Source organism: Geotrypetes seraphini, chromosome 6, assembly GCF_902459505.1.
Source record: "Geotrypetes seraphini chromosome 6, aGeoSer1.1, whole genome shotgun sequence".
Lineage (NCBI taxonomy): Eukaryota > Metazoa > Chordata > Amphibia > Gymnophiona > Dermophiidae > Geotrypetes > Geotrypetes seraphini.
Window position 1 is genome coordinate 58,923,503 of NC_047089.1, and position 27,380 is coordinate 58,950,882.

The following is a 27,380-nucleotide window of genomic DNA, read 5'->3' on the forward strand; positions in this document are numbered from 1 at the left end:
ATGTCACACATGTGTGTGATGTTATCTCGTCACATTTGTGCATGCTCGGAGGCCCTTCAGACACGGCCCCGAGCTCAGGTCCTTCCAAAACCCGTACAAACTACTGGGTTTTGGAAATCCATCTTGACACCCAGACAGTCCTATAAAAAGAGGATATGTCTGGGTTTTCCTGGACATCTGGTAACCCTGTTCCAAGAAGGAGCTCTGGTGCTCAACCTTTGGCAGAGAACTATCACTGTAATGGCACTAATGACAGGAAGCTGAGAGGGGATGCAATATAGGAAATAGTCTTCAGGTAATTGAAAATGAATTACTGTGATTTCTCTCTCCGATGCTAGAATGTATTCCCAAATCAACATAGCTAGTTAGTTTAGGAAAGGTATAACCTACAGATGCCAATAAATGGTCACGTCAAAAAGCCAAAAAAAAAATTAGAATACTGCCAGCTGGTCCCCAAGCCAGTGAAAGATAATTGTCCTCATCTAATACATTCCATTTGTTATGCCTCTCTCACACATTGTACACACACACTCCCATGTATTTATCTATACTTACTACATAGGTTGTATATTTTATAGTGGTCTCTATGTTTTAAATCCAAAAATCTTGCAACATCCTTAAAAAAAGATGAAGACAAATTCAATGTTAGGATATAGAAGCACAGGCTATCCAAGATGGCAGAAAATAACAGTACACCCATCTCTCCTGCTCCCTTTCTTTACTGTTGTGGTAACTACCTACATTTTATCTGTCGCCCTCCAGTTTGCTAAACTCTTGCTTTATAAAAAAAAACAAAAAAACTGGTTAACATTCAAAGGGTCTTATATGTCCAGCAGCCTCTGTTAAAGAGGAAGAGTGTGGTGCAGTGGTTAAAGCTACAGCCTCAACACCCTGAGGTTGTGGGTTCAAACTCACACTGCTCCTTGTGACTCTGGGCAAGTCACTTAAGGGCAAATTCTATAAGAAGTGCCCAAAAGTTGGTGACGGGACTAAATCGCGCAAGACAATGGCACGCCGACAACTGAGCGCAAGGTTGACGGCGCGCCGAAGAAAAGCACTATTTTAAAGGATTCCGACGGGGGGTGCTTAACAGACATTGCGCTGGCGTTGTGGGGGGTTTGGGGGGTTGTAACCCCCCTCATTATACTTAAAACTGAACTTTTTCCCTAAAAAACAGGCAAAAGTTCGGTTTCAAGTATAATGAGGGGGGTTAAAGTGTTCCCTCTAAGCTGAGCAGGAGTCCTCCACCCACAGTCTCACCAATAGAGGGTGCTGTTTTACTGTCACATTTTTCAATTGTGAGGGACAGGCAAGTTCTGCAGGACTCCAGGGAACATACCTGTCCTTAGCGACTGAAAATATTCCACCCCCTAGTGGTAGCAATGCAGCTGGAGGACACCTGCTCAGCTTAGAGGGCACCCCCCAACCCCCCCCCCCCCAACGCCAGCGCGATGTCTGTTAAGTAAAATAGGGGGGTTCCCCACCAACACCCCCCGTCGGAACCCTTTAAAATAGTGCTTTTCTTTGGCGCGCCGTCAACCTTGCGCTCAGTTGTCAGCGCTCAGTTGTCTCGCGCGATTTTGTCTATGAACCCAAAAGTTAGGTGCCTAATTAGGCACTGTTCAGCGCGATTCAAGTAAAATTGGGTGCTATTTAATGAATCACGCCGAGCAGAACCTATTTTGGAGGCGCCCATGAAATAGGCCAGCTCTAGGCACAACTAAAAGTTAGGCGCCTAGCTGAGCGCTTAAGCACGCTTAAGAGCAATGATTCTGCAACAAGGCGCCTAACATGCATAACGGCCTATTTTTTTGAATGCTGCCTAAATTTTTAGAGGCGCCTTCTTACAGAATTGTGCTTTCTTGATAGTGCTGATTAAAAAGCTTAACTGAACTTGTTATTCAATTTACATTACATTACATTAGGGATTTCTATTCCGCCTGTGCCTTGCGGTTCTAGGCGGATTACAATATAGAGGATATCTGGGCATTTCCAGTAGAATTACATTACAGGAGAAGAGTAAATTACAGGCAACAGTAAAGAATTACAATACATTCAAGATCATAGAAGATGTTACATGAACTGAGTCAAGTTTCTTCGGGTGGAGAGTAGCATCAGATACCTTTAAGCGAAGGTGGTTACTTAATGTTGATGGTATGGACTGTAGAAGTGTTTAGTTTGAGGGTTGGACAAAGTGTTACTATATGGGGGTGTTCCCAAAGGAATTGATTGGGAACTCATTAGATGGCGGTTAGAGTGATGGGAGATATTTTTTGAACAGTAGTGTTTTTATTTCTTTTCGGAACTCTTTTATGTCTGTTGTTTTGATCAGTAATTTTGAGATGTCGGAGTCAATTTTAGCTGCCTGTGTCCCTAGAAGGTTGTCGCAAAGTTTCTTACGTCGAGTCCCATTGAGAGGTGGGCGCCTCCGAAATAGGTGCCTAACTTTAGGCACTGGTTAAAGAATTTGGGCCTTAATCTGTTACAGGGGAAATCACCCTCCAGGGATTCAAGACAAAGTTGGACAAGTTGTTGCTAAACTGGAACATATGCAGGTGAGGCTGGACTCATTTAGAGCACTGGTCTTTGACCTGGGGACCGCCGCGTGAGCGGACTGCTGGGCACGATGGACCACTGGTCTGACCCAGCAGTGGCAAGTCTTATGTTCCCCCATGAGCTTGCCAGGATAGATAAAGAAAAATGCTTGACTACCTGAATAAAGTCAGGTAAACCATTCTGAGCTCCCGTGGGAGAACGGTACAGAAAACTGAATAATAAAGAAACACACAAGTTTTAGCAGCACCATGGGATAATTTTAGAAAAGATTTTTTTCTTTTTTTCAAAACAATCCCAGGGTTTAATGCACACAAGTACACATGTTGCTAAGAAAGTGTGCGCTTTTTACATGATCTGTCTTCATGCATGTTCTATGGAATTTGGGCCCAGCTGTGATTTACACGCATTCATTATAAAATACAAATATACTATGCATATTTGGGAATCATGCGACTCCTTTATATTTGAAATTTCATTGGTCGCCGATAGAATATAGGATTAAGGTCAAGATTTTGATGCTAACTCATAAGGCATTATTTGAATTACAACCATCATATCTTTCAAATTTAGTGTTATTTTATGTCCCTAGATGACTTTTAAGATCACTGAACGATTATATCTAAAGCCCATCTTGCTTCAACTAGGAATTGTGCATTTTTCTATTTGGTTCCAGTTTGATGGAATAATTTACCAATAGAGTTGAGGAAAGAGGAGTCATTATTAAATTTTAAAAGACATTTAAAGGCCTATTATTTTCAGTTGGCCTTTTCTTTATAATGTTGGGACTTGAATTCAGGGTTTCAATCTGTATCATATCCTATATAATAAAACCCTAAGTGCGCATGCGCACTTAGGGTTTCGTGTTCCCTGCTGCTGTGTTTTCCGATCCCTGGCCAGATTCTATTTTAGAACGCGGCGGCAGGAAACACTCTGGCCACTTCCCTCCTCCCACCCTCATTCACCAACTCTCCCTGCCTGTGTCCTGGCCGCCCCGATTGCCCTCCATGGCCGTATTCGGCAGCTTGATGCGGTGCGGAGTGGCGCTGGCAGTGGCTGCCGGGAGGAGGGCTTCGAGCCGCTGAAGACTCTCCCCAAAGCACAGCAGAGGGTTGGGCGCTGTTTCCTTGAGGATCACGGCTGTCTGTACCAAACTTCGCAGGCCGCACAGCACCTCAGTAGAACGTTTCCTCTGACGTACGCGATCATGTCAGAGGGAACGTGCTACCGAGGTGCAGAGCGGCCTGCTGAAAATAGGGGACATGTGAGGGAAGGAGGCTTTACTAGCACCCATTAATGTAACAGGCTTAAACACTAGCTATATATTAATACCACGCATTAAACCGCCTGCCGCGCTAGCCGCCAACTCCTGCATTGAGCAGGCATTAGTTTTTTAGCCGGCCGCGGGGGTTAGCGCATGATGAAATGTCTGATGCGCTAACCCCGCTAGCGCAGCTTGATAAAATGACTCCTAAGTTATTTTATGATTTTATTTATAGATTATAGATGAATTGTGTAAGTAAGTTGTGCATATCTCAAGGCAAACCCTAACCTTTTCCATGTCCTCCTCCTGTTATACTCCCTTTGCAGATCCACATGGAAACACTTAGGCGCTATTCTATAAATGGATATATAAGTGTGTTTTTGCATGGATCAGCCATTTCTGCCCCGTTTCGACACTTTGCATCCAACAGAATATTTTTCCACACCAAAAGCTTAGTGCAGAAGTAGCACCTAACAGTAGACACCGTATACAGAATTCCCCAGTTAAGGCCAATCATAGAACTTGTGTGAGTATTAGCACCTATGTGGCTGTGATACATGCATCACTTATTATATTCTATAAATTACATGCATGTGTAAGTCCCATCCGTGTTCTGCCCCTGTGTAAATACACACTAAGCATGATACAGAAGAGCAGTTATGTGGCAATCTGGGAGTGTGTGGCGCAGTGGTCAGAGCTACAGCCTCAGCACCCCGAGGTTGTGGGTTCAAATCCCTTGCTGCTCCTTGTGACCCTGGGCAAGTCACACTCAATCCCTCCACTGCCCCAGGTAACTAGGTAGAGTTTGAGCCCACCGGGACAGATAGGGAAATATGATAAAGTACCAGAATGTAAAACCACTTAGGATATAAGTGGTAAATAAATAAAATGAAATATATGCCAGGATGCACTTTTTCCACCTCCAAAAAGGGGATGGAAATAATGGTGCATATTATGGAGCGAATCCCCCCCTCCCCCCCGTAGGCAGCCCAGGCATCCCCCCCAAGTACCTTTTTTTTAAAGTCCCCTTTCAGCGCTCCTGCCTGTCTTCCTTGGTTCGGGGCCGAGCACAGCGGCGCAGTCACGAGAACTGACTGCAGCCAATCAGGGAGCGGCGCCAGACCAGGCAGGAACACAAACAGCATGTGCCTGCCTTCTGCGCCGCTCTGCCTGGCCCTGAACCGAAGAAGAGCCATCCGGCAAGGGAGACAGGCAAGAGCACCGAAAGGGGACTAAAAAAAGGTACTGGGGGAGATGCCTGGGCTGCCTACGGGGTGGGGGGATGCCTACACTGCCTATGGATTTTTCGCTCTATAAGACCCTGTGTCCTGGCCTACCTCTAGACCACCAGAGGGGGTACAGAGCAGGGCAGTGGGAATTTTTTTCCCTGGGTTTTCCTCCTCTATAGGTGGGTGCGTCTTATGGTCTGGTGCGTCCTATAGAGCAAAAAATACGGTATTTTTTTTTTTTTATGCCGTTAGCATTGAACAGAACTGCAAAAATATGATTATCACCACAGCTGAATATTCACCTGCTAATTTTTAGTCGTATTGCAATAAAAACAAAAATTTACACATTGATTCAAAATTTAATTGCCAACCATAATCTTTAACATTATCAAAATCTAATAGATGCTGGCACTGTCATCTTGAAATAGGGACACTGGATAATCTGTTGTTCTATTGTCCCTTGATACTCAATTTTTGGAAGTCTATATGGGGTAAAATCAATATGATATTGGAAGCTTCAATTCCATTGTCATACAACATAGTATTATTTGGGACTCTGTTAAAACCTAAGAGTCCAATTAATGCAAGTAAGAACTTGCATTAATTTTGATTATGACAGGAGTAGCTATGCAGCTAATTACAAAAAACTGGAAAAATTGGGATAGACTAAATTATATCTTTTGGTGGGAAACCCTATGCCAAGTTTATAAATATGAGCAAATGCACTTGGAACAATTGGGCCACTATAACAAAATTAAAGAGATTTGGGGTCCATTAACAAAGTTTGTAAAGAATTGATCTCTAGTATAAGCCTCTGATTTTTGAATTAATTTTATACACATTCAGGGAGGGGGGAGGGGTGGAAGGAGGGTGATATGTAATTATATTATTATTTGTTAGATATAAGTGTTGATTATTATATTATTTGTTCATATGTTCTATGCACTTTATGTTAGTTTTTGAAACTAATAAAAAAAATTTTTTTAAACCAAAAAAACATTATGAGAGGATCAAAACCTGAGATCTTTTTCACAAAATCACATACATTTCCCCTGGAAAGATGTTTCTAACTGAAGGAGAAAGCCAACTTACATCAATAGGATTCCTATAGAAAGACTGCTTTCCGGAAGATGGAAATGACATAGCGATGATACGATCTGTCAAGGGGCACAAAGCAATGGTTCTGTTAAATTCACCAGGCCCATGAATGGGTAACATAAAATCAGTGTAGCATCTTTTTGCAGAGTAAGATCTCACCATATACTACAGAGAAGGCAGCATAAAAAGAAGAGTGTGATGTCTTAGAGCAGTGTATCGCAAACTGTGTACCACAGCACACTAGTGTGTCTCCTGAGATTTCAGGTGTGCCTCTCAGTGAGAAGAATGTCCTGTAGGCAATCAGCCGGCACCAGCGCCTCTCCTTCTCTCTGGCCCTCTTCCCTGCTGGCACCCCCCCACTGGTGGCTCAGGGCCCATCTGGAGGGCCTTCATGCCTGCGTGGATATCAACATGATGAAGTAGTCATCATGGCGACATCCATACACTTCCGGAATGCTTTGAGCCACAGCCACTACATTTAGTGTGCCACGGCTCGACAAAGTAAGGGGTACATTGTCTTAGAGTCATGAATGGGCCAATTATGGTTTTAGCCATTTCAAGCAGAATTACCAATGCTAAAAGCTCCTGCCTTGCATAATATTCCTTGCTTATTTTGTTTTTGAGAACCTTTTGTCCCAACTTTGGGGGCAAAGTTCTGTTTTCACATGCTTCTAAAGACAAAGTCATGTGTGCACCAATAACCAATATTACAAATCAACCAGAGGCGGGACCTTGGCTATTAACACATGATTTGGCAATGTTACTTTCACTTAGGATCCGATATCCCTTCACCTTCATCGAGCCATCAGCTGCTGAAGGACCAAACTCTCCTATAAGGTGAATCAACTCTTCCAATATGACATTCTTCCTAGAAAACTCTTGTTTTTTAAGTGGGCAATAATAAGATGCATCAAGACAGTTCTTCCAGCATCTTCTCCAGTCCATTTCCATCACTAACAAAGGATTGTCCTACAACACGTGGAGGGGCATTTTCAATATGACATCTAAATCTGGAGTTTAAATGTTTTGTGGAACATGCACAAAAATCCAATATCAAATGTCCATTTTCCAAACTGCAAAACATATATCTTGTTTGTTTGTTTGTTTTTTTAAATGGATGTGTTTGTGCTCAGTTCATCTATCTTTTTGAATGATTATTTTAAAAAACCCAACACGTCCAAAAGAAAATGCACAAAACAAGCCATTGGGACGTAGGAGGAGCCAACATTTTTAGTAGACTGGCCACACAGACAACCCTAGCAAAGTAGTGGTGCCCCCTAGGGGACACTGCAGTGAACATCACATAAAAAATTCCAGGTACATAACTCACCATAACCCTTTTATATTGTATGATGAGCCCTCTAAAATCCAACCAAAACCTACTGTATCCAACTGTTCACCACACCAATAGCCCTTATGCCTGCAAGTGACATATATTTATTTATTTAAAAAATAAAACTTATATTCCGCCTAATAATATAAGCGAGATCCCAAGCTACATCCAAGTAAAACATAAAATAACAAATTATAAATTAAACACATAATACTGTTTCTTATATCTGCTACTCCCTATTATACAGTGCCTCTGTCTATTTAAAAAAAAAACAACCCAACAACAACAAAAAACTTCCAGAAATAGGGTTGCCTTTAAAAGCTTTTTAAAATGCTGGATGTTATCCATCATCCTCAATTGTTCCAACATGCTATTCCACGTGTGGGTACAGTGGGATTAGAATGGGGTTTGGAAGGCTCACAAATTCCACTGTGCAATTCCAAGGGCAAACTGACCAGATGATCACTTGGGGGATGTAAGCATGCCTCCCTCTCCATCCCCAAAGATGTGAATGAAACAGTACATACCTGCCTTTATGACAGCTTCAGATGTTATGGCCAGTCCAATTAGAGCAGCAAGCAGGTTTCTGGAGTAGCCTGGTGGACAGTGTAGTGAATCTTAAAAATGGGGACGCAGGCCCACATTCCTGGCTGTGGTTCCCCCCAGCAAAGGTTTGTGAATCACTGGTCTAGCCCAGGGGTAGGCAATTCCGGTCCTCAAGAGCCGGAGCCAGGTCAGGTTTTCAGGATCTCCACCATATGTATGAGATGGATTTGCATGCACTGTCTCCTTGAGATGCAAATCTATCTCATGCATATTTATTGTAGATATCCTGAAAACCTGACCTGGCTCTGGCTCTCGAGGACTGGAATTGCCTACTCCTGGTCTAGCCTATAACTGTAATGCCTTGGAATTCAATTTCTCTCTTAACCAGATGCACTAACCTGTGACATAAGTGAGATCCAGGTCAAAGCCATCTTTCTGATAGCGCCTCTTGTTTTCTGAGACCTTTAAGGGAACAAGCAGAAACACAGGATTTCTAAGTTCAAAACAATAAGCAACATTCTTTGTAAGAAGATTCAAATAAATTACGGTACGTTTTGCCTTTCTATGGACATACAACTGGGTGCTACCAAACGGGTCAAGATTCCAATAGTGTACTCTTGCCTTGAGCCTCAATAATTCCTGTTGATAACTTCCCCCTTGGTGACTTTTCTCTTTTGCTCTCTCCCTAACCCCTTCATGTCCAGAATTCCTTTCTCACTATTCCTTCCCTGTGTCAAGCATCTGACCCCCATCTCCCTATGCCCCAAGTCCAAAATCTCAGCCATCTCCCAATTTCAACCTCCCAATTTGCACTCGTTCCTTATCCCTCCCAATGTCGAGCATATCCTCTTCATTTTTCAATGCCCTCATGTCCAACATTCTCCCTCCATCTCTGTTTCCCTCTATGTCTAACCATCTCCCCTCTATCTCCATACAACCCCGCCTCCAACATTTCCCCTTCATCTATGTGCCCCATCTCTTTTGTCCCTGTGTTCAACATCTTCCCTCCATCTTCATGCCCCATTATGTTCCTCATCTTCCTTCCACATCCCTTTTTGTCCTTTGCCCAGAATTTCCTCTCTGCCTTCCAATTCCTACCTTCCATATGTCCGCTATTTGCACTATCTCCTGATCTCATCCCAAATAGGGATCTCAGTGTATATTAAAGACCTACCTACCTCCCATGCCCATGATGTCCAGCATTCCTACCATTCTCTGGTAGGGTCCCTCCTCCCTTATTTTTTTATTTAAAAATTTATATACCGCATAAAAACTATGCGGTATACAAAATTACATATTTGCATACATATTTAAAAAACTAAACACAAACACAATAAAAACAATAAAAAAAACTAAACACAATAAAAATTTACTAACAATATCATTATTAAAACCTTCTTTTATATTCATCCTACAAGATGGAAAGATAAAATTCCATAAAAACATTAGCACTTGAAGGCATTGACAAATAATTGCATTTTCAACATTTTCTTAAAGTTCAGTCTCCTATCACAGAATCACAGAACACCAGGCAGCGCATTCCTGAGCTTGGCACCTGCTACAGAAAGCAATGTTGTCCCAATCTTAACATGAGAGACTAACATCTTACCCTCCAAACTCCAGATCTCAAACATTTTCTGGGTTGATGGATTTCAAAAAACTCCTTTAATGCCCTTGGGGAAACGTGATATAAGGTTTGCTGTATGATTGAGAGAATCTTAAACTGTACTTTCTGCTGCATAGGTAACCAGTGCAGTTGTTTCAACACTGGGGTTATATGAGTCATTCTTGAAACCCCAGTAATCAATCTTGCTGCAGAGTTAACTAACATCTGCAGTGCCCTCATCTTCGCTTTAGTAATTCCCTCATCTTCACTTTAGTAATTCCCAAATAATCCCCTCTGCTTAGTATTACTGCTTGCACCACACTACGGAAATCATAAGCTGGTAGCATAGGTTTTAATCTATATAACAATTGCATTTGCATATAGCCTATCTGAATCGTTTTCAATACTTGTTTTTCCATAGTCAAACAGCTATCCAAACAATACTCTCAATACCGTCATCTAGCAGTTTCTCACCCATCACATCGACACTTTCTAATTGCCTCTGCCACTGTCTCCACCAGCTTCCCTGAACCAGCAGAGTTCTCATTGCCTCTCCCCCTTCCCACAAACAGGCACAGCTGCATTTAGTTCCTCCCTCTCCTCTCCTGGACCCACCCCAGGCCTACCACAGCTTCCATCTGCAATCTTGTGAGATTGCTGCTGGAAGTTGCGGCATCCATTTTTACCATGGAAATGGCATGAGCAGGAGTGGGGATTGCTCCTGTCCCAACATGCCACTAGACCACCAGAGAGATATGGTGGGCCTGAAGAGGCTACCAGTAGGTTTTATTATAGAGGATACCATTGCCAGCTACAGTCTTAAGCAGGATCTTTTTATAACCAGTGACATTCTTACCATCCTCCGGGTTGCCTTTTCCAGTTGTTTCTTTTGAGAAGCCAGGCGAAAAATTCTAATCAGAATAATAATCCTCAGAGCTCGAAGGAAGTTGACCATTCTAGCCAAAGAGGAAAGCACAAAAAATAGGAATGATTTTGGGACCAGATAATAGCTAGCAGGCACTGATTTGAAAACTAAAATTAAAATGGACTTGATGGAGCACAAGAAAATTTGATTCCGTAACACTATAAGGCAAAAAGAAAAATCTCAAATTTGAGCTCAGAAAGATAAGAGTCTTGAAGTTTCATTTGTATTTTGCAATTTCACTTTATTTCCCTCTACAACATTTCTCTTTTAGCTGAAATTTTGAGCAGGTGGTCTGGACTGTCTGACTTTCGTGGCAGTAAACTGAGCCAATTGAGGAAACAAAACCAACAGCTGTAAAAAAGGTTAGAGATGCTGAGTTCCGTGAGCAAAAATTTCTACAAGCACCATGTCAAATACTATGTTTCCCCGAAAATAAGCCCTAGCAGGATTTTCGGGGTAGGTCTTAATATAAGCCTAACTCCAAAAATAAGCCCTAGTCCCGGGATTCGCTGGTAGTTCCCCTTCCCTCCCTCCCATCCCTTGTGTAGCAGAACCCTTGAGCAAGCAACACCTCCCTCCCCCCGAGCACCCGCACCTGCCCCCGCTTTGCAGCCAAACCCCCATCTTTCCCTCCCTCCCATCTGAAACCCCGCTGACCACAAGCGAGCCCTAGTACATACCTCCCTATGCAGCGTCGGGCCGGCAGCACTCTAAACAGGCTGCTTTGGCCTTGTCCGCCTGTGAATTCACTCTGCCGCATTACAGGCGGACAAGGCCGAAGAAGCCTGTTTAGAATGCTGCCAGCCCGATGCTGTTTAGGGAGGTATGTACTAGGGCTCGCTCGCGGCCGGCGGGGTTCGGATGGGAGGGAGGGAAGGATTGGGGTTTGGCTGAGGGGGCGGGTGCTCAGGGGGGTGCTCACTCAAGGGTTCTGTTGCATAAGGGATGGGAGGGAAGGGAAGCTGGGCAAGGGTCCTGCTGCATGAGGGAGGGAAGGATAGAAGCTGGGTAAGGATCCTGCTGCACAAGGGATGGGAGGGAGGGGAGGTAAGATGCTGCACATGTGGGGGAGAAAAAGGAAAGAGGAAGAATTGGGGTGAAGGAGAGATGATCATGCACATACCCCGAAAATAAGACCTAGTGCGTTTTTTGGGCCTAAAATTAATATAAAGACACTGTCTTATTTTCGGGGAAACACGGTATATCCCAGAAATAGCATGCAACTGCTTAGCAAACTGTGTTTAGAATAAATGTTAGCCCAATGCGCATTTACCACAAAAAAAGCCTTTCCACATTGCCCTTACCCCATGAGGTGCTAAAAAAAAAAATAAAAAAATCAGACCAGAAAACTTATTTCTACATTTTCTTCCAGACTGTCAGATGCACTAAAGTCAGTGATCATCGCTAAACCTGTTTTCACAGCTTTAGCGACGATGCTTTACTGACCCGATTCACAAAATGTCTCATCATGTGGTTTTCCCCCGATTGTCCATTTTCTGATCCGGCTATGCAAATTAGCTAAAACCCCATGCAAAGTAGCCAAGCGACTGATGCACTAACATAGCTTGGTTATGCAAACAAACAAAAAAAAGCAGGAATTTTAGCAATTGGAAAAAAACGACGGCCTGATTTTTTTCAATGGCACTGATATTACACACACAAAATATCTGTCCCATAAAAAAAAAAGAAAAATGTCTCCCACTGCAAGTGACTGCCCTCCCCGATGAACGCAGCACCAGTAATCCCCCCACAAGAGAAAATTGACAGAAAGGATGCCCATTCCCTCCTGCCAACGGAGCACCCCCCCAAACCATCCCCTATTCTCCCCCTTCCTCCCAAAAAAAAAAAGGCAGAAAGGATGCCCACTCCCTCCTGCCACCGGATGCTCCCCTGAACCCCACTCCCACACACAAACTCCCTGGTATCTTTTGTAGACGTTGGGTGCTGGAGAGAAGCACAGTCCCTCCAGCTCCGAGGCTAGCCCGTCCCTGCCACGGGAAAGGGCCTAGGCCTTTGAGCCAATCAGGGTCTTAGGTTCCTCTCTCTGTATCCCATGTAATGCACAGGGAGGGACTTAAGGCCCTGATTTGCTCAGATGTCAGACCTTAGGTCCCTCCCTGTGTATCACATGGGATACAAAGGGAGGAGCCTAAGGCCCTGATTGTCTCAGACGCCTAAGGCCCTCCCCCAAGGGACCTTAGGTGTCTGAGTCAATCAGGACCTTAGGCTCCTCCCTGTGCATCACATGGGATACAGAGGAAGAAGCCTAAGGCCCCGATTGACTCAGATGCCCCCGTTGGAAGGGGCCTTAGGCACCTGAGCCAATCAGTGCCTTAGGCTCCTCCCATCATTTACGGCGGGCGGGCCTCAGAGCTTGAGGGACCATGCTTCCCTCCAGCTCCCAAAATCTACCAAATGTAAAGGGCGGGGTTCGGGGGAGCATCGGGTGGCAGGAGTGAGTGGGCATTCTCTGGTGATGGGACTTGGGGAGGGTTTTTTTTCTTCCTTTTTTATGGGGCAGATATTATGTGTGTGTAATACACGCAGATCTGTCCACTAAAAAAGAAAAAAAGGTTTCCTGCCCTGAACAGTTGAATGGCAGGAGGTTGCTTTCACAGCTTTCCCTGCCTCTCAGCTGCTCAGGCTTCCCTTTGCCGGCTTTGCGCATGTGTGAGAGTCACTCTCACACCGATCAATCAGACGAGAGTGACGGAGATTACGTCAAACCTCCGCATGAATCATTTGCACGCAATCTTTTGGTACATAGATCGCTCTTCCACAATCGGCCAGAGAATCGGCCAACAGCGATCCAGTCAGTATTAGCGATTATGTTTAGTGCATCCAGGCCTTAGATTTAAAATTCAAATAGTCAGAAGAGAGTATTTGGAACAAATTTTAGAAATGGTAGGTGCCATTGGCACATCGAAGAAGAATTTTCCATGCAGATGTGTTCACAAACCCACACGAATGTCTTAAAAATAATTTTTTGAGGATGATCTTGTGCTTCAGTATATTAATGCATATTCCAAGTTTAATAAACAGATTTAAAATAAAATACCATCCTCATTTGGAGAGGTTTCTAATGGATAAGATCTCTTCATGATTTTTCTTAATCTAGGGGGTCCACTCTCAGATGACACCTCTTTACAATTTATCACTTTACAGATTTATTTAAGAATCTTATCTCACTAATGACCTTCCGCAGAGCAGTAAAGACCTTCGTCTTCCGCCAATCGGGCCATTAAAAACTGCCTCCTCAATATATAGCTCCTCAGAGAGCTAAGCGATGTTTTGGCAAAACCGTTAGCAGTACTCTTCAATCTCTCCCTAAGTACGGGGAGAGTCCCCCTGGACTGGAAAACAGCCAACGTCATTCCTCTGCACAAAAAAGGTTGCAGAGCAGAGGCTGCAAATTACAGACCAGTAAGTCTCACATCAGTAGTATGTAAACTCATGGAAACTTTACTTAAAGGGAAACTAGACACGATTTTGGACGAGGGGAACCTAAGGGATCCCTGTCAACATGGATTCACTAGGGGTAGGTCATGCCAATCCAATCTAATCAGCTTCTTTGATTGGGTGACGGGAAAGTTAGACTCGGGAGAGTCTCTGGACATAGTGTACTTGGATTTCAGTAAAGCTTTTGACAGTGTCCCACACCGCAGACTATTGCACAAGATGAAGTCGATGGGGTTAGGTGAGAAACTAACTGCATGGGTCAACGATTGGCTGAGTGGAAGACTTCAGAGGGTGGTGGTCAATGGCACCCTCTCTGAGACATCGGAAGTGACTAGCGGAGTGCCGCAGGGCTCGGTCCTGGGACCATCCCTTTTCAACATATTCATAAGGGACTTGACCCAAGGGCTTCAGGGTAAAGTAACATTGTTCACCGACGACGCCAAACTGTGTAATATAGTAAGTGAAAGCAATCTCAAGGATAATATGACGCAGGATTTGATCACGTTGGAAAACTGGTCCTCGACATGGTAGCTGGGCTTCAACGCTAAGAAATGTAAGGCCATGCATCTCGGCTGCGGAAATCCATGCAAAACTTACACCTTAAATGGGGAAACACTAGCTAGGACTTCAGAAGAACGGGACTTGGGAGTAATCGTCAGTGCAGATATGAAGGCTGCCAAACAGGTGGAGCAGGCCTCATCCAAGGCAAGGCAGATGTTGGGATGTATCAATAGAGGCTTCATCAGCCGCAAACCTGAAGTCATAATGCCGCTTTACAGAGCCATGGTGAGACCTCACCTGGAATACTGTGTGCAATTTTGGAGACCACACTACCAAAAAGATGTGCTTCGAGCTGAATCTGTCCAGCGAATGGCCACTAGAATGGTCTCCGGACTCAAGAGTCTCTCATACGAAGAAAGACTGGGCAAACTACAGCTATACACTCTTGAGGAGCGTAGAGAAAGGGGAGACATGATTGAGACATTTAAGTACATCACAGGTCGTGTCGAGGCGGAAAGCGATATATTCTTCCCCAGGGGACCCTCGGTCACAAGGGGGCACCCGCTCAAACTCAGAGGAGGGAAATTTAATGGTGACACCAGGAAGCATTTCTTCACAGAAAGGGTTGTAGATCACTGGAACAAACTTCCGGTGCAGGTGGTCAAGGCCACCAGCGTGCTAGACTTTAAGAATAAATGGGACATCCACGTGGGATCCCTATGGGGGTCGAGCTAAGGATCTGGGTCATTAGCACTCAGACTTGATGGGGTGGGTCAGAAGAGTGGGCAGACTTGATGGGCTGTAGCCCTTTTCTGCCGTCATCTTTCTATGTTTCTATGTTTCTACTTCTCCTAGTACTCTTCGCTATGACCAGTCTGGTCTCTAGAATAAGCTCTGTTATTGTCTACTGCAACCTATTTGTTGTCATGACTAGTCTGTTTTCAAATGATTGTAAATGTTTACTTGAAACCCGTTCTAAGCTTCTGGGAGAACAGGATAGAAATCGAAATAAATAAATGATCAAAGTGCACTAAGCCCATTACACTGTCATTTTTTTAAAAACACTGATCATATATTGCTTACCTGGGCATATGATTTACGTCACTAAAATCCGAAAAGGCATAGATTATAGTTACTATCAGCGTGATCACTACAATAGCTGCATCTAAAATGTTGAGCTTAGAGCTAAAGTAGTGCCTGAACCTAAAATACACAAAGACAAACAAAAGACAGTATTTTAGAGGGGAGGTGAATAGAAGAAAGGTGGTTTATAGTATGTCAACAAAACAAAATAGACATGTTACCTAGAACACCAAAATCATGGCTGAAGCAGTTACATATACCTAGTTGATTCCATCTAGTGCGACCATGTCAAGGTTGATACTCTAACCTTAATTGCGTCATTTTAATTAATATGGCACCATCAAATGCATAACTTTTGACTGGACATCCATTCAGGAGGTGGCATTCCAAGGGTAGGAACTTATAAGGTAAGGGCATACTGCCAATGTTCAACGCCATCCACTTATCATAACATGGCATTATTCCAAGCCATTCACCAGAAGGTTTGAAGGTGTTTATTCACAACCAGTGGTGGCGCTGAAGAGCAGAATGGTTAAATTTTATATTGTTTACAACTCCAGGAGCTATGTGTTAAGCAAGTGTATGAAAAATAATTAAATGTATGAAACATACTTCCCAAATTACCAGCTACAGCATGATCAGGATTTAAGCACCAATTTTTTTATTTCTTTGAAGTTATGGTCATGGTTTACGGTGTGTTTAATTTCATATACTGCTCTTCATACATTCACACTTGAATTCACCCTATTTAAATCATAGGTGGCTTGCGACTCATTGAGGCGAAGCTGAGGAGAAAGGAAAAGAAGGTGTGGCCCTGGGTTGCACAATTAATTGGTTCCTTCCAATGACCTGGACCAATCAGAGGCAGGAGGTGGGGAATCAGCAGCTACAACCAGGGCCCGTACGAAGGTACTGGGTGCCCTAGGCAAACCTTCAGCCTTATGCTTCACCTCCTCTTCTCACCCCCTTTCACCCCTCCCCCCAGGATTATAATAATGAAACTCATCATGGTCATCCTAACACTACTCCTCCCACAGCAATCCTGTAAAAATGCACAACTAGACACCAAAATTTTAAATATTAAATTTTGCATTCTATGTGCCCAATCTCTGCAGGTGAACGAATGTGCTGTTGATTCTTTGAGATAGTGGGGCTATCAAGACCTATTGTTTCTTGGACTGCAGCTACTCTTTGCTGCCCCTCAGAAGTTACCATCCTAGGCGATCCCCAGTCCAGGCTTTCTCAATCCAGTCCTCAGGGCACACCAAGTCCCTTCGGGCTTTCTGGATATCCACAATGAATATGCATGAGATAGATTTGCATATCGAGGAAGTGCATACCAATCTATCTCATACCATTCATTGGGATATCCTGAAAACCTTGGGACTTAGTGTGCCCCAAGGACTGAGCTGAGAAGCCCTGCCCTAGTCTTGCCTAATGACCGAGATGATCTTGGCTATAGCTACTTCCATCTTTGTCCCAAATGCCTGTACTTTTCTCAGCCTTAGCATATATCACTGACAGAACAGTTCCTGTTCTTGTAAGTTAGGATGGGTGTTGAGAAGGTTTAACCTCCCTAAGGCTTTATATCAGGTGCCTATAATTTTAATAGATCCATACTTCCAGTGGTCCTAGTCTAGTCACTGTAGTGATGGTCTTCAGCCAGGGTCATGCTTCAGGACCCCTTCCAGAACATTCTACCATGGGTTCTAAACCTGGCCACTAGGTGCCCTTCCTCATTGATAACCACAGCCTGCCCAGGTCCAGTCAACCAAGAGTGCAGAAGAGGAAGAGGTACAGCAGTGTGTCTGATATGCTGCCACAATGGAAATTTCAATAAAGAGCATTAATTGAGCGTTGTCCTTGTGCTTCCATGAAGAAAGTACTCTGTTTGATGCCAAGACTGGTTCTTCTATAACAGTGGCAACATGTAGGTTGGGCGGGCATGATTTCCTTTCCCTGCCCCCACTTCCCCCCTCAACTTAAGTACCTTTGCTGGCAGAAATCCCCAAACTGCACCAGCTAAAGATTCAAAAGCCTACTTACCCCTTTCAGAAGAGCACAGCAGTGAGCAGCAGCATGCTGATGCTGGAACCCCGTGCATGTTCAGCTCTCATGCATAAACTAAGCATGCACAAGAACCAAGCATGCCTTACTTCTTGTTGTAAACATCTCTTACTCTCATTGTATGTAACTTGTTGTAAACCGCTTTGAACTTATGGTATAGCGGTATATAAGAAATAAAAATTATTATTATTTATTCTGCTGGCATCAGCTTCATAGCACTGCTGCCGACCGCTCTGGTTTTCTGAACGGGGTAGGTGGGCCGCTGAGTCGACAGCTGGTGGAGCCTAATAAATGGCACATCACTGCCAGTTGGGCCTGAGGTAAAAATAGAGGAGGCCAGCCCCTCCTATGGTCTCACCCCTGTACTCTGGGTTGGCTAGAGTTGAATATGCTGTAGTTATCCATTTTCCATTTCTGACAATACACCCAGCTAGGTATACCTCTTCCTCTTAAAACAGGGGTCTCAAAGTCCCTCCTTGAGGGCCGCAATCCAGTCGGGTTTTCAGGATTTCCCCAATGAATATGCATAAGATCTATGTGCATGCACTGCTTTCAATGCATATTCATTGGGGAAATCCTGAAAACCCGACTGGATTGCGGCCCTCAAGGAGGGACTTTGAGACCCCTGTCTTAAAAGGTATTACAGGTCCTCGCATTTACACAGACCACAACTACTTAGCTGAGCTCACTTTAGCCACTGAAGGCAAGATCCAGCACACTCTAGCCGTTGCGTTAATCTTACCCTTCCACAAAGATCCGCAGCAGCACATCAATTAGAAAGAAGATAGAGATGGCCAATGAAATGCCTTCAATGGTCCTGACAACTTCAGAACTTTTGTCCGTCAAGCACAGGTCCACAATCACCAGGACAATATCCAAAAATATAAGCACAACCCCAAAACATCTGCAAGGCAAACAACAGCCACGAACATTAAGGGGGCACATTTCTAACATCCATGGAGTACATGGGTACTTTCACCATGCCTATTTGTGGTTCATATTAGGAGAGGAAGTACCCAGGTAGTTTCTGCTTGAAAATTAGCTAGCGCAAAGCAAGCGTGCTACAAAAGTACATATTACACCTTCTATTTTTTGCAGATGGTGGAACTGGGGGTGGGTCAGGAAATGCAAGAGAACATATGTACAGGAATAACTGTTAGGAATTATTTGGAAAGGAATAGAAAACAAAAATGAGAACATAATAATATTGATTTATGGTCACCACATCTCAGAACAAAAGAAGCAGAATTAGAAAACATATAGGAAAAGGCATGAAAATGATAAAAGGGATGAAATGACTTCCCTATGAGCAAAGACTAAAGCGGCTACAGCTCAGGAGAACCAGTATAATAATAATAATAATAATTTATTTCTTATATACCGCTATACCGTGAAGTTCGAAGCGGTTTACAATAAAGATACATTTGACAGTACAGTATGGCTATTTAGTGGAGTGAAATTGCTTGTTTCAGGTTATTTGGGAGTCATTAACAAGATATTGTAAAAACTGAAATTACTGCATAGAACAAATATTAAGTTTTTCCATTTTGTTCATACACGTCCAGGTTGGGGGTGGGTGGAAATATTTTATGATTTCTTTTGCTTATGAATAATTGTTAGGTATAAGGGAGGGGGGATATTTGATGCGAGTTAGAATTTGATGATATATTAAGTGATGTTAAAGTATAAAATGATTGTATTATATGTTACACTTATTGTGAGTTTTAAAAATAAATAAAGATTAAAAAAAATAAATAAATAAGAAATTGCTTGTTTACTTTTCCAAAAAATACAAGAACTTGGGGCATGCAATCAAGCTACTATGAAGTAAATTTAAAACAAACTGGAGAAAATATTTCTTCACTACTACTACTTATCACATATATAGCACTGAAAGGCGTACGCAGCGGTCCCTGCTCAGAAGACCTTACAATCTAACTTGGACAGACAGACTTAACACGTTTGTAACAGGATACTGGGCTTAATGGACATTCGGTTTGTCCCAGTATGGCAACTCATGTGTCAAGTATAGGATAATCAAGCCATTGTGACATCACTGATGAGGTTGGTTCTTAGGCATTGGTGGAATGAGGCATTATGACATCACAATCTCAGCTCTGGAATGTTGCTACTCTGGGTTTCTGCCTGATACTTGGACCTGAGTTGGCCACTGTTTGAAACAGGATACTGGGTTTGATGGGTCTGTCCCAGTACGGCAACTCTTATATTCTTATGTACATATTCTCCCTCATTCTATAACAGAATGCATAAAGTTAGGCACCAATTGCTCACATAAGAATAATATATAATAATAGCACTTATGCATGTGATCATTACAGTTACACAGGTATGTGCCAGCTGGGCACTAAAATCATAGAATACCACTTAGTGACCAACTTGCTCCACTCATAGATGCAAGCATCTTAGCATGTTTGTACAGTATTCTAAAAGTTGCATATGTAAATGAGGCCATGCCCATGCACCTTCTTGCATCCTCTTGCTCAAACTATTGGCCTCCTAAAATTAAATTTAACAGCAGCATTTTGAACAATTTAGACTCTCATTGTTTATCCAGTAATCCCAAATAAACATTGCTACAATAGTCTATACATAATAGCACCATAGACTGAACCACCAATTGAAAATGCTTAACATCCAACCATGGCTTAATTTATCTTTACTCGGGACTTGCTATACTGCTTTAACTGATACCCAGGTCAAAGCAGTTTGCAGGCTAGATAACATAAAAGGAAAGGAACTACCATCATAATAATCGGACAGAAGGGGGGTGAAAAACCCTCATAACCAAAATTTAGGGGACTGGGACTCCTTACAATATACTGCTTTTTTGTGGTTACACATTCAAAGCAGTTTACATATATGAAGGTACTTATTTTGTATCGGGGGCAATGGCAGATTAAGTGACTCTACCACTAGGCCACTCCTCACCTCCATTTTTATTCACAACTGTTAACAAAAGGAAGCATTTGATCCACCCTCAGAAGCATTTGATCCACCCTCACCCTTTCAACTTTAAGGATTCTTTGCACTGTAACTAGCGTATATAAAATTTTGATGATTTCTGCAAGCAAATCCTCAAAATTACCCTGGAAAAGTCATTTGGTCCCTAGAATTGTGCTTGGCGGCCTGTAAGAGGAATCTGTTCCACCATTTGTTTCCCCCCCAAAAGGTGGGGAGGGACATTTTCGATAGGACATCCAAGTCCGACTGTAGACAGTCCCTACAAGACGTCCAAAAGTCGGAGCAGGGAAAGTTCATTTTCAAAACCACTAGACGTCCAAATTATTTTTGGGAAATTACCTATTTTGGCGCCTTGGCCATCAGGACGTCCAACTTTATTTGCCATTTTCAACCACAAAAACATCCAAGTTCAAAATGTCCAAATCCAGACCATTTGGAGGTGGGAGGGTCCAGCACTGTAATGAACTGGCCACACAGACATACCAACAGAACAGTGGGGCACCTAAGAGTTGCATGTGGATCCCACAATTAGGTGTCACTAGGCGGCTGCGATTAGAGCACCTACCGGCACCCAACATAGGCACCTTTTATAGAATCTGGCCCTGTGTGACGGCCTTTTCAGATACCCTCAGGAGCACGGCTTGAGCAGAGCTGTGACATACATACATATGTTAAGTATAAAATACATAGGTGCACACAGAATACATGCACATTATCTTCACCTTCTGCATAGCAGGTGTACACGCATGTGTCAGCAATCATGCGCTACTTAGGCATATAAGTGTTTACATTACCTTTATAAACTAACCCCCTCTTTTACGAAACTGCGATAGCAGTTTCTAGCGCAGAGAGCCGCGCTGAATGGCCCGCGCTGCTCCCGACGCTCATAGGAACTCTATGAGCGTCGGGAGCAGCGTGGGCCATTTAGCGCGGCCCCCCGTGCTAAAAACTGCTATCGCAGTTTCGTTAAAGGAGGCTTAAGTGCCTGTTCTAAAATAACCCCCCAATGCAAACACTATTTCATTTTCCTCCTAAATGGCAGAGTGAATTTAAATCCTAAAATAAAAATTCTCACATACCTGAATCCAAATGACATCACAAATGGGGCAATCTTTTTCTTAATGTTACTGTTAAAAAGAAATTGGAAAATGACTTCATTTCAAATGCATTTTAAAGTACTAACAAGCATCCTGACAAAGCACAAATAATCTTGCAGCTAGAGTAGAATTTGATTACAGTCTGGTTCTCATTATTCACCGTAGTATGCTTCCCGGAAAAGGTCGTGAACCGTGAAATCACAAATAATGAAATGTTGCGTCCATGGGAAAATAGAGGCTAGGTTCCAGCAGTACATTTTGCACCTCAAAATGACGTAAAATGAATAATGGATGCTACAGAAAAAATAGGATTAGGTTCCTGCATTTGACAAAAACCATAGTAGAATATTTAGAAAGTTGCAAACAGATTTTTTTTAATATTTGCAATACTGCTTATAAAAATAACATTCTTAAACAAAATAATTGCACAGAACAGTGCTGGAAAATATATACTGTATACAGCAGAATTGCACAACCACAGTAAATAATTACGTAGTCTGTTCATCAACCAATGCAATGCAGCATGGTTTTCTCACCAACAGAAGTACATTAGCGCCGTTAAACAAAAAGATTACACACAATATTGGAAAATAAACACAGCCATGTATTGTACAGTATCACACAACCACAGTAAGCAATTAGGGCCTCTTTTGCAAAGCCACGGTAGCGATTCTTCTTTGACAAATGCGCCAAAGCCCACAGGGCCCTTAGTGGGCTCACCATTGGGACAAAACGGTTCACAAGTACTTTAGGATGCTACAGTGCAGACTGGAAAATGAACATATATAAAGAGATGTTTATTTGTTAGGTGCCATCGACTCGTGTTCAAGTCCTAGCGACTTGATGGACATTATCAAGTTTTCATGGCAGAATGCAGAAGCAGATTGCCTGGCCTTTCTCCTGCACAGTATAAATTTGATTTCGCCATCGGTGCATCAAACGCAATTCTCCCCTCCAACACTGTCTATCTGCTGCTGCTGCTGCCCAGATGGGTGGTACATCGTTAGTCTGACCTCTCCAATGGAACCTGTCCGCCTTGGTACACTACCATTAGGAAAACATTGCTTGACAAAAACCAGCTTTACAGAACTACAGTACAGGTGTACAGAATATTATATTGTACTGTATCACTCAAGGTGAACTTCTGTATAACAAGACAGTCTCATCCACACTGGCACATACCCCTTTCCTTCAATTACACTTAGTAAGCAGGGCTGGATTAATGGGTAGGCCCAGGAGGCATGTGCTTAAGGTCCGAATTTGTCAGGGGGGCCCCCAGGGCCGGCATTAGGGGGGAACAAACAGGACAGCTGCCCTGGGCCTCACAGATCCAGGGGGTCACGCGGTCCGAACTTAAACAATTCCCTTAAACAGCTAAATGTTCATTTTCAGAGGGGCCCCAACACAGCAGCCATTCTCACAAACTGCCGGCGGCTGCCCCGAAGCTTTCCCTCTGTGGCGATCTGCCCTGTCAGAAAAGGGAAGTTGTGGGTCTAGGGATCTGGACTTTCCATACGGAAAATCTGGTAATCCTAAGCAAAACCCCACAGAGAATTCAACCTCTGCAGAGAGGTCCTGACCACCAGTTTAACCCCTCAGAAAAATGCCCTGCCATACACCCTATACACATGTAGAGGTCAAGCACCAGTTCAATCCTACAGAGAAATACTCTGCACATATAACTCATGAGCACCAGCTCAGCCCAACCAAGTCCTGAACAGAGAAACCCTGTCAACCACCCTGCACATAACTCACTTGGCCCAGGAGGATAGCTCTTCGGTGTCATTTTTCCCATCCTCAATCTGTACATTTGCCTCTTCATTTTTATTAACCCTAAAGGGAGAAAAAAAAAACCACAAGGAAAGATCACATGACCTGTACGCTTCCCAGAAACCGATTATATCAGGTGCAGAAGATGCAAAAAAAAAAATAATAATCAAGTGTGCTCTCTCACCACTGATAAGCATTGGTTCAATTAAGGTCTATGTCATCCACTATTATCTGTAGAATCTTGATTATCTGATGTAAATGGGATCAAGAAGTTGTCAGATAACCAAAAAGTGGGATAATTTAAGACTCTGCATACCGCACTGCATCCCTCTTCCCCTCCCCACCACACTCAGCTCATCACTCCCTCCTATCTCCCCTAAACATCACAGCGTCCCCATTTCCAACCCCTCCCCAAACAAGTGTAGGCACTCTCCTGGGTCTACCTTCAAAGTCCTGGTGGTCCAGCAGGAGTAAACCCCAGTCACTCCTAACTATGCCGGTTCCACTTTCAAAATGGCTGCCACAACCTTTGGCGACAGGAGGCATGTGCACATTTGAATCTTACCAAGAACCCCTTAGGATTTAGTGTTGTTGATTACTCTGATCCTTGTTACACTGGAAGAACTCATGGAGCACACAATTCACATATGCTCAGTTTGATCATATGACCCCTCTGCTTGTTGGTCTTCATTGGCTTCCTGTTAGAGCACAAATACTTTTTAAAATTATGCTATTTAGCTTTTAAGATTTTGGAAGGACATTGGACTAATTGAGCCATACTTACTGTACAATTAGGAACTGATATGTGTGCTTGAAATTATCCTGCTTTGCAATATCCTGTTCTTAATGGGGTAAAGAAGTTCTCTCTATATGAAAAGTCTTTAAAATATCAGCTTAGTCAAAAGTTGGAATACGTTATTGGTGAATAGTTGGATGTGTTAAAATTATTTTCAGTTTTGCAAAATACATAGAAACATAGAAATAGACGGCAGATAAGGGCCACGGCCCATCCAGTCTGCCCACCCTAATGTCCCTCCCCTACCTTTGCCCTGTGAATAGATCCCATGTGCCGATCCCATTTGGCCTTAAAATCAGGCACGCTGCTGGCCTCAATCACCTGTAGTGGAAGACTATTCCAGCGATCAACCACTCTTTCAGTGAAAAAGAATTTCCGGGTGTCACCTCGTAGTTTCCCGCCCCTGATTTTCCACGGATGCCCTCTTGTTGTCATGGGACCCTTGAAAAAGAAGATATCTTCCTCCGCCTTGATGCGGCCCGTAAGATACTTGAACGTCTCGATCATGTCTCCCCTCTCTCTGCGCTCCTCGAGCGAGTATAGCTGTAATTTGTCAAGCCATTTTTCGTATGGAAGATCCTTGAGTCCTGAGACCATCCGGGTGGCCATTCTTTGCACCGACTCAGCACATCTCAGCACATTCTCAGCACATCCTTGCGATAATGCGGCCTCCAGAATTGCACACAGTATTCCAGGTGGGGCCTCACCATGGATCTATACAATGGCATAATGACTTCCGCCTTACGACTGACGAAACCCCTTCGTATGCAGCCCATGATCTGTCTTGCCTTGGACGAAGCCTGCTCCACTTGATTGGCAGACTTCATGTCCTCACTGACGATTACCCCCAAGTCTCGTTCTGCTACCGTTTTTGCTAGGATCTCGTCATTAAGGGTATAAGACTTGCATGGATTTTGGCTGCCCAGGTGCATAACTTTGCATTTTTTGGCATTGAAGTTGAGTTGCCATGTCCTAGACCATCGCTCCAGTAGGAGTAGGTCGTGCATCATGTTGTCGGGCATTGAATCTTCGTCCGTTGTGCATTTGCCCACTACATTACTTAGTTTGGCATCATCAGCGAATAATGTTATTTTACCTCGAAGCCCTTCTGCCAAGTCCCTTATAAAGATGTTGAATAGGATTGGGCCCAAGACTGAGCCCTGTGGCATTCCACTGATCACCTCCGTCATTTCGGAGGGGGTGCCGTTCACCACCACCCTTTGAAGCCTACCTCCAAGCCAGTTCCCAACCCATTGCGTCAATATGTCACCTAATCCTATAGAACTCATCTTGCTCAGCAATCTGCGGTGTAGTACGCTATCGAATGCTTTGCTAAAGTCCAGGTACACGATGTCCAGGGACTCCCCAATATCCAGCTTCCCCGTCACCCAATCAAAGAAGCTGATCAGGTTGGATTGGCATTATCTCCCCTTAGTAAATCCATGTTGTCGGGGATTCCGAAGATTCTCCTCATCCAGGATCTTATCCAATTGGTGTTTGATTAGAGTTTCCATTAGTTTACTCACTATCGATGTTAGACTCACTGGTCTGTAGTTTGCTGTCTCCATCTTTGAGCCTTTCTTGTGGAGTGGAATGACGTTAGCCGTCCTCCAGTCCAACGGGACGCTGCCTGTACTAAGGGAGAGGTTGAAGAGCGCGGACAGTGGCTCCGCCAAGACATCACTCAGCTCCCTAAGCACCCTGGGGTGCAGGTTGTCCGGCCCCATTGCTTTGTTAACCTTGAGCTTTGACAGCTCACCGTAGACACTGCTGGGCGTAAACTCAAAGTTACTAAATGGGTCAACTGAGCCAACCCTTGTCTGTAGCTGAGGGCCGAGCCCCGGCGCTTCTCGGGTGAAGACTGAGCAGAAGTATTCATTTAATAGTTGGGCTTTTTCTGAATCCTTTTCCACATAGTCTCTGTCTGGATTCCTAAGACGTACAATCCCGCCCGAGTTTTTTCTTCTATCACTGATATACCTGAAGAAGGATTTATCTCCCTTCTGGATGTTCTTTGCCAGAGACTCCTCCATGTGGAATTTAGCCTCCCTGACTGCTGTTTTGACGGCTTTTGATTTGGTCAGGTAGTCTGCTCTAGAGTCCTGCTTCCCCGATTGTTTGTAAGAGATGAATGCTTTTTTCTTCTCCTTGATGAGGTCTGAGATCTCCGCAGTAAACCACTGTGGCTTATTGTTCCTTCGCCGTTTACTTACTGATTTAACATAGCGGTTTGTTGCTTCTTGTATGGTTGCTTTCAAAGTCGACCACATTTCTTCCACGTTATCGGTTTCTGCTTGGCTTTGTAGCGCCTGGTGAACGAAGTCTCCCATTTCTTTGAAATTTGTGTCCTTGAATTTGAGGACCTTGGTCAGTGTGGTAGATTTAGTGAAACCTTTCCTGAGATTGAACAATACCATGTTGTGGTCACTGGAGGCCAATGTGTTGCCCACCGAGACCTCTGTGACACTTTCTCCATTGGTAAGTATCAGGTCCAGTATTGCCTGATCCCTTGTTGGTTCCAACACCAGTTGCCTGAGTCTTGCTCCCTTCATAGAGTTTAATAGCCTCCTGCTGCTGCCGGAAGCAGAGGTAAGTGTAACCCAATCCACATCAGGCATGTTGAAGTCACCTAGCAATACTGTGTCCCCACGCAAGGTGATATTTTCTATATCTCCGATTATTTCCATATCCAGGTCATCCTGTTGTCTTGGAGGTCTGTAAATTACACCAAGATACAAGCATTTGTCCTTCCCTCTGGCCAAATTAACCCAAAGGGATTCCGCAGTATACTGTACATCTGAGATTCTCGTGACCTTAATGTCATCTTTAGTATATAATGCTACACCTCCTCCCATTCTGCCCTCCCTGTCCCTGCGAAGCAAGTTGTAACCCGGTATGACCATGTCCCACCCGTGGGAGTCTGTGAGCCAGGTCTCGGATATCGCCACCACATCCAGGTCGGCATTCCTTATTTCTGTTTCCAATTCCAGGATCTTGTTTCCTAAACTGTGTGCGTTGACGTACATAGCCCTCCATGTTGTATTTTTGTTACATCTCAATGGGGATATTCC

The 27,380-nt window shown here is 43.7% G+C and overlaps 1 protein-coding gene across 6 annotated transcripts in view; it reads right to left on the reverse strand.

The window, feature by feature from the left end:
* LOC117363004 (phosphatidylinositol 3,4,5-trisphosphate 3-phosphatase TPTE2-like) overlaps positions 1-27,380 on the reverse strand; it is a 94,550-nt gene that overhangs the window by 23,229 nt on the left and 43,941 nt on the right. For 4 of the 6 annotated variants that reach the window (XM_033950134.1, XM_033950133.1, XM_033950135.1 and 1 more), the window contains 8 exons: positions 23,499-23,576; positions 21,726-21,773; positions 18,407-18,568; positions 15,598-15,717; positions 10,486-10,585; positions 8,422-8,485; positions 6,139-6,203; positions 556-616 (listed from right to left, as the gene is read on the reverse strand). In XM_033950134.1, the coding sequence (XP_033806025.1) occupies positions 556-616; positions 6,139-6,203; positions 8,422-8,485; positions 10,486-10,585; positions 15,598-15,717; positions 18,407-18,568; positions 21,726-21,773; positions 23,499-23,576 (698 nt within the window). Of the gene's footprint in view, positions 1-555; positions 617-6,138; positions 6,204-8,421; positions 8,486-10,485; positions 10,586-15,597; positions 15,718-18,406; positions 18,569-21,725; positions 21,774-23,498; positions 23,577-23,697; positions 24,544-27,380 lie in introns of those variants that run through there. The other 2 variants (XM_033950137.1, XM_033950136.1) reach the window with 2 other exon arrangements.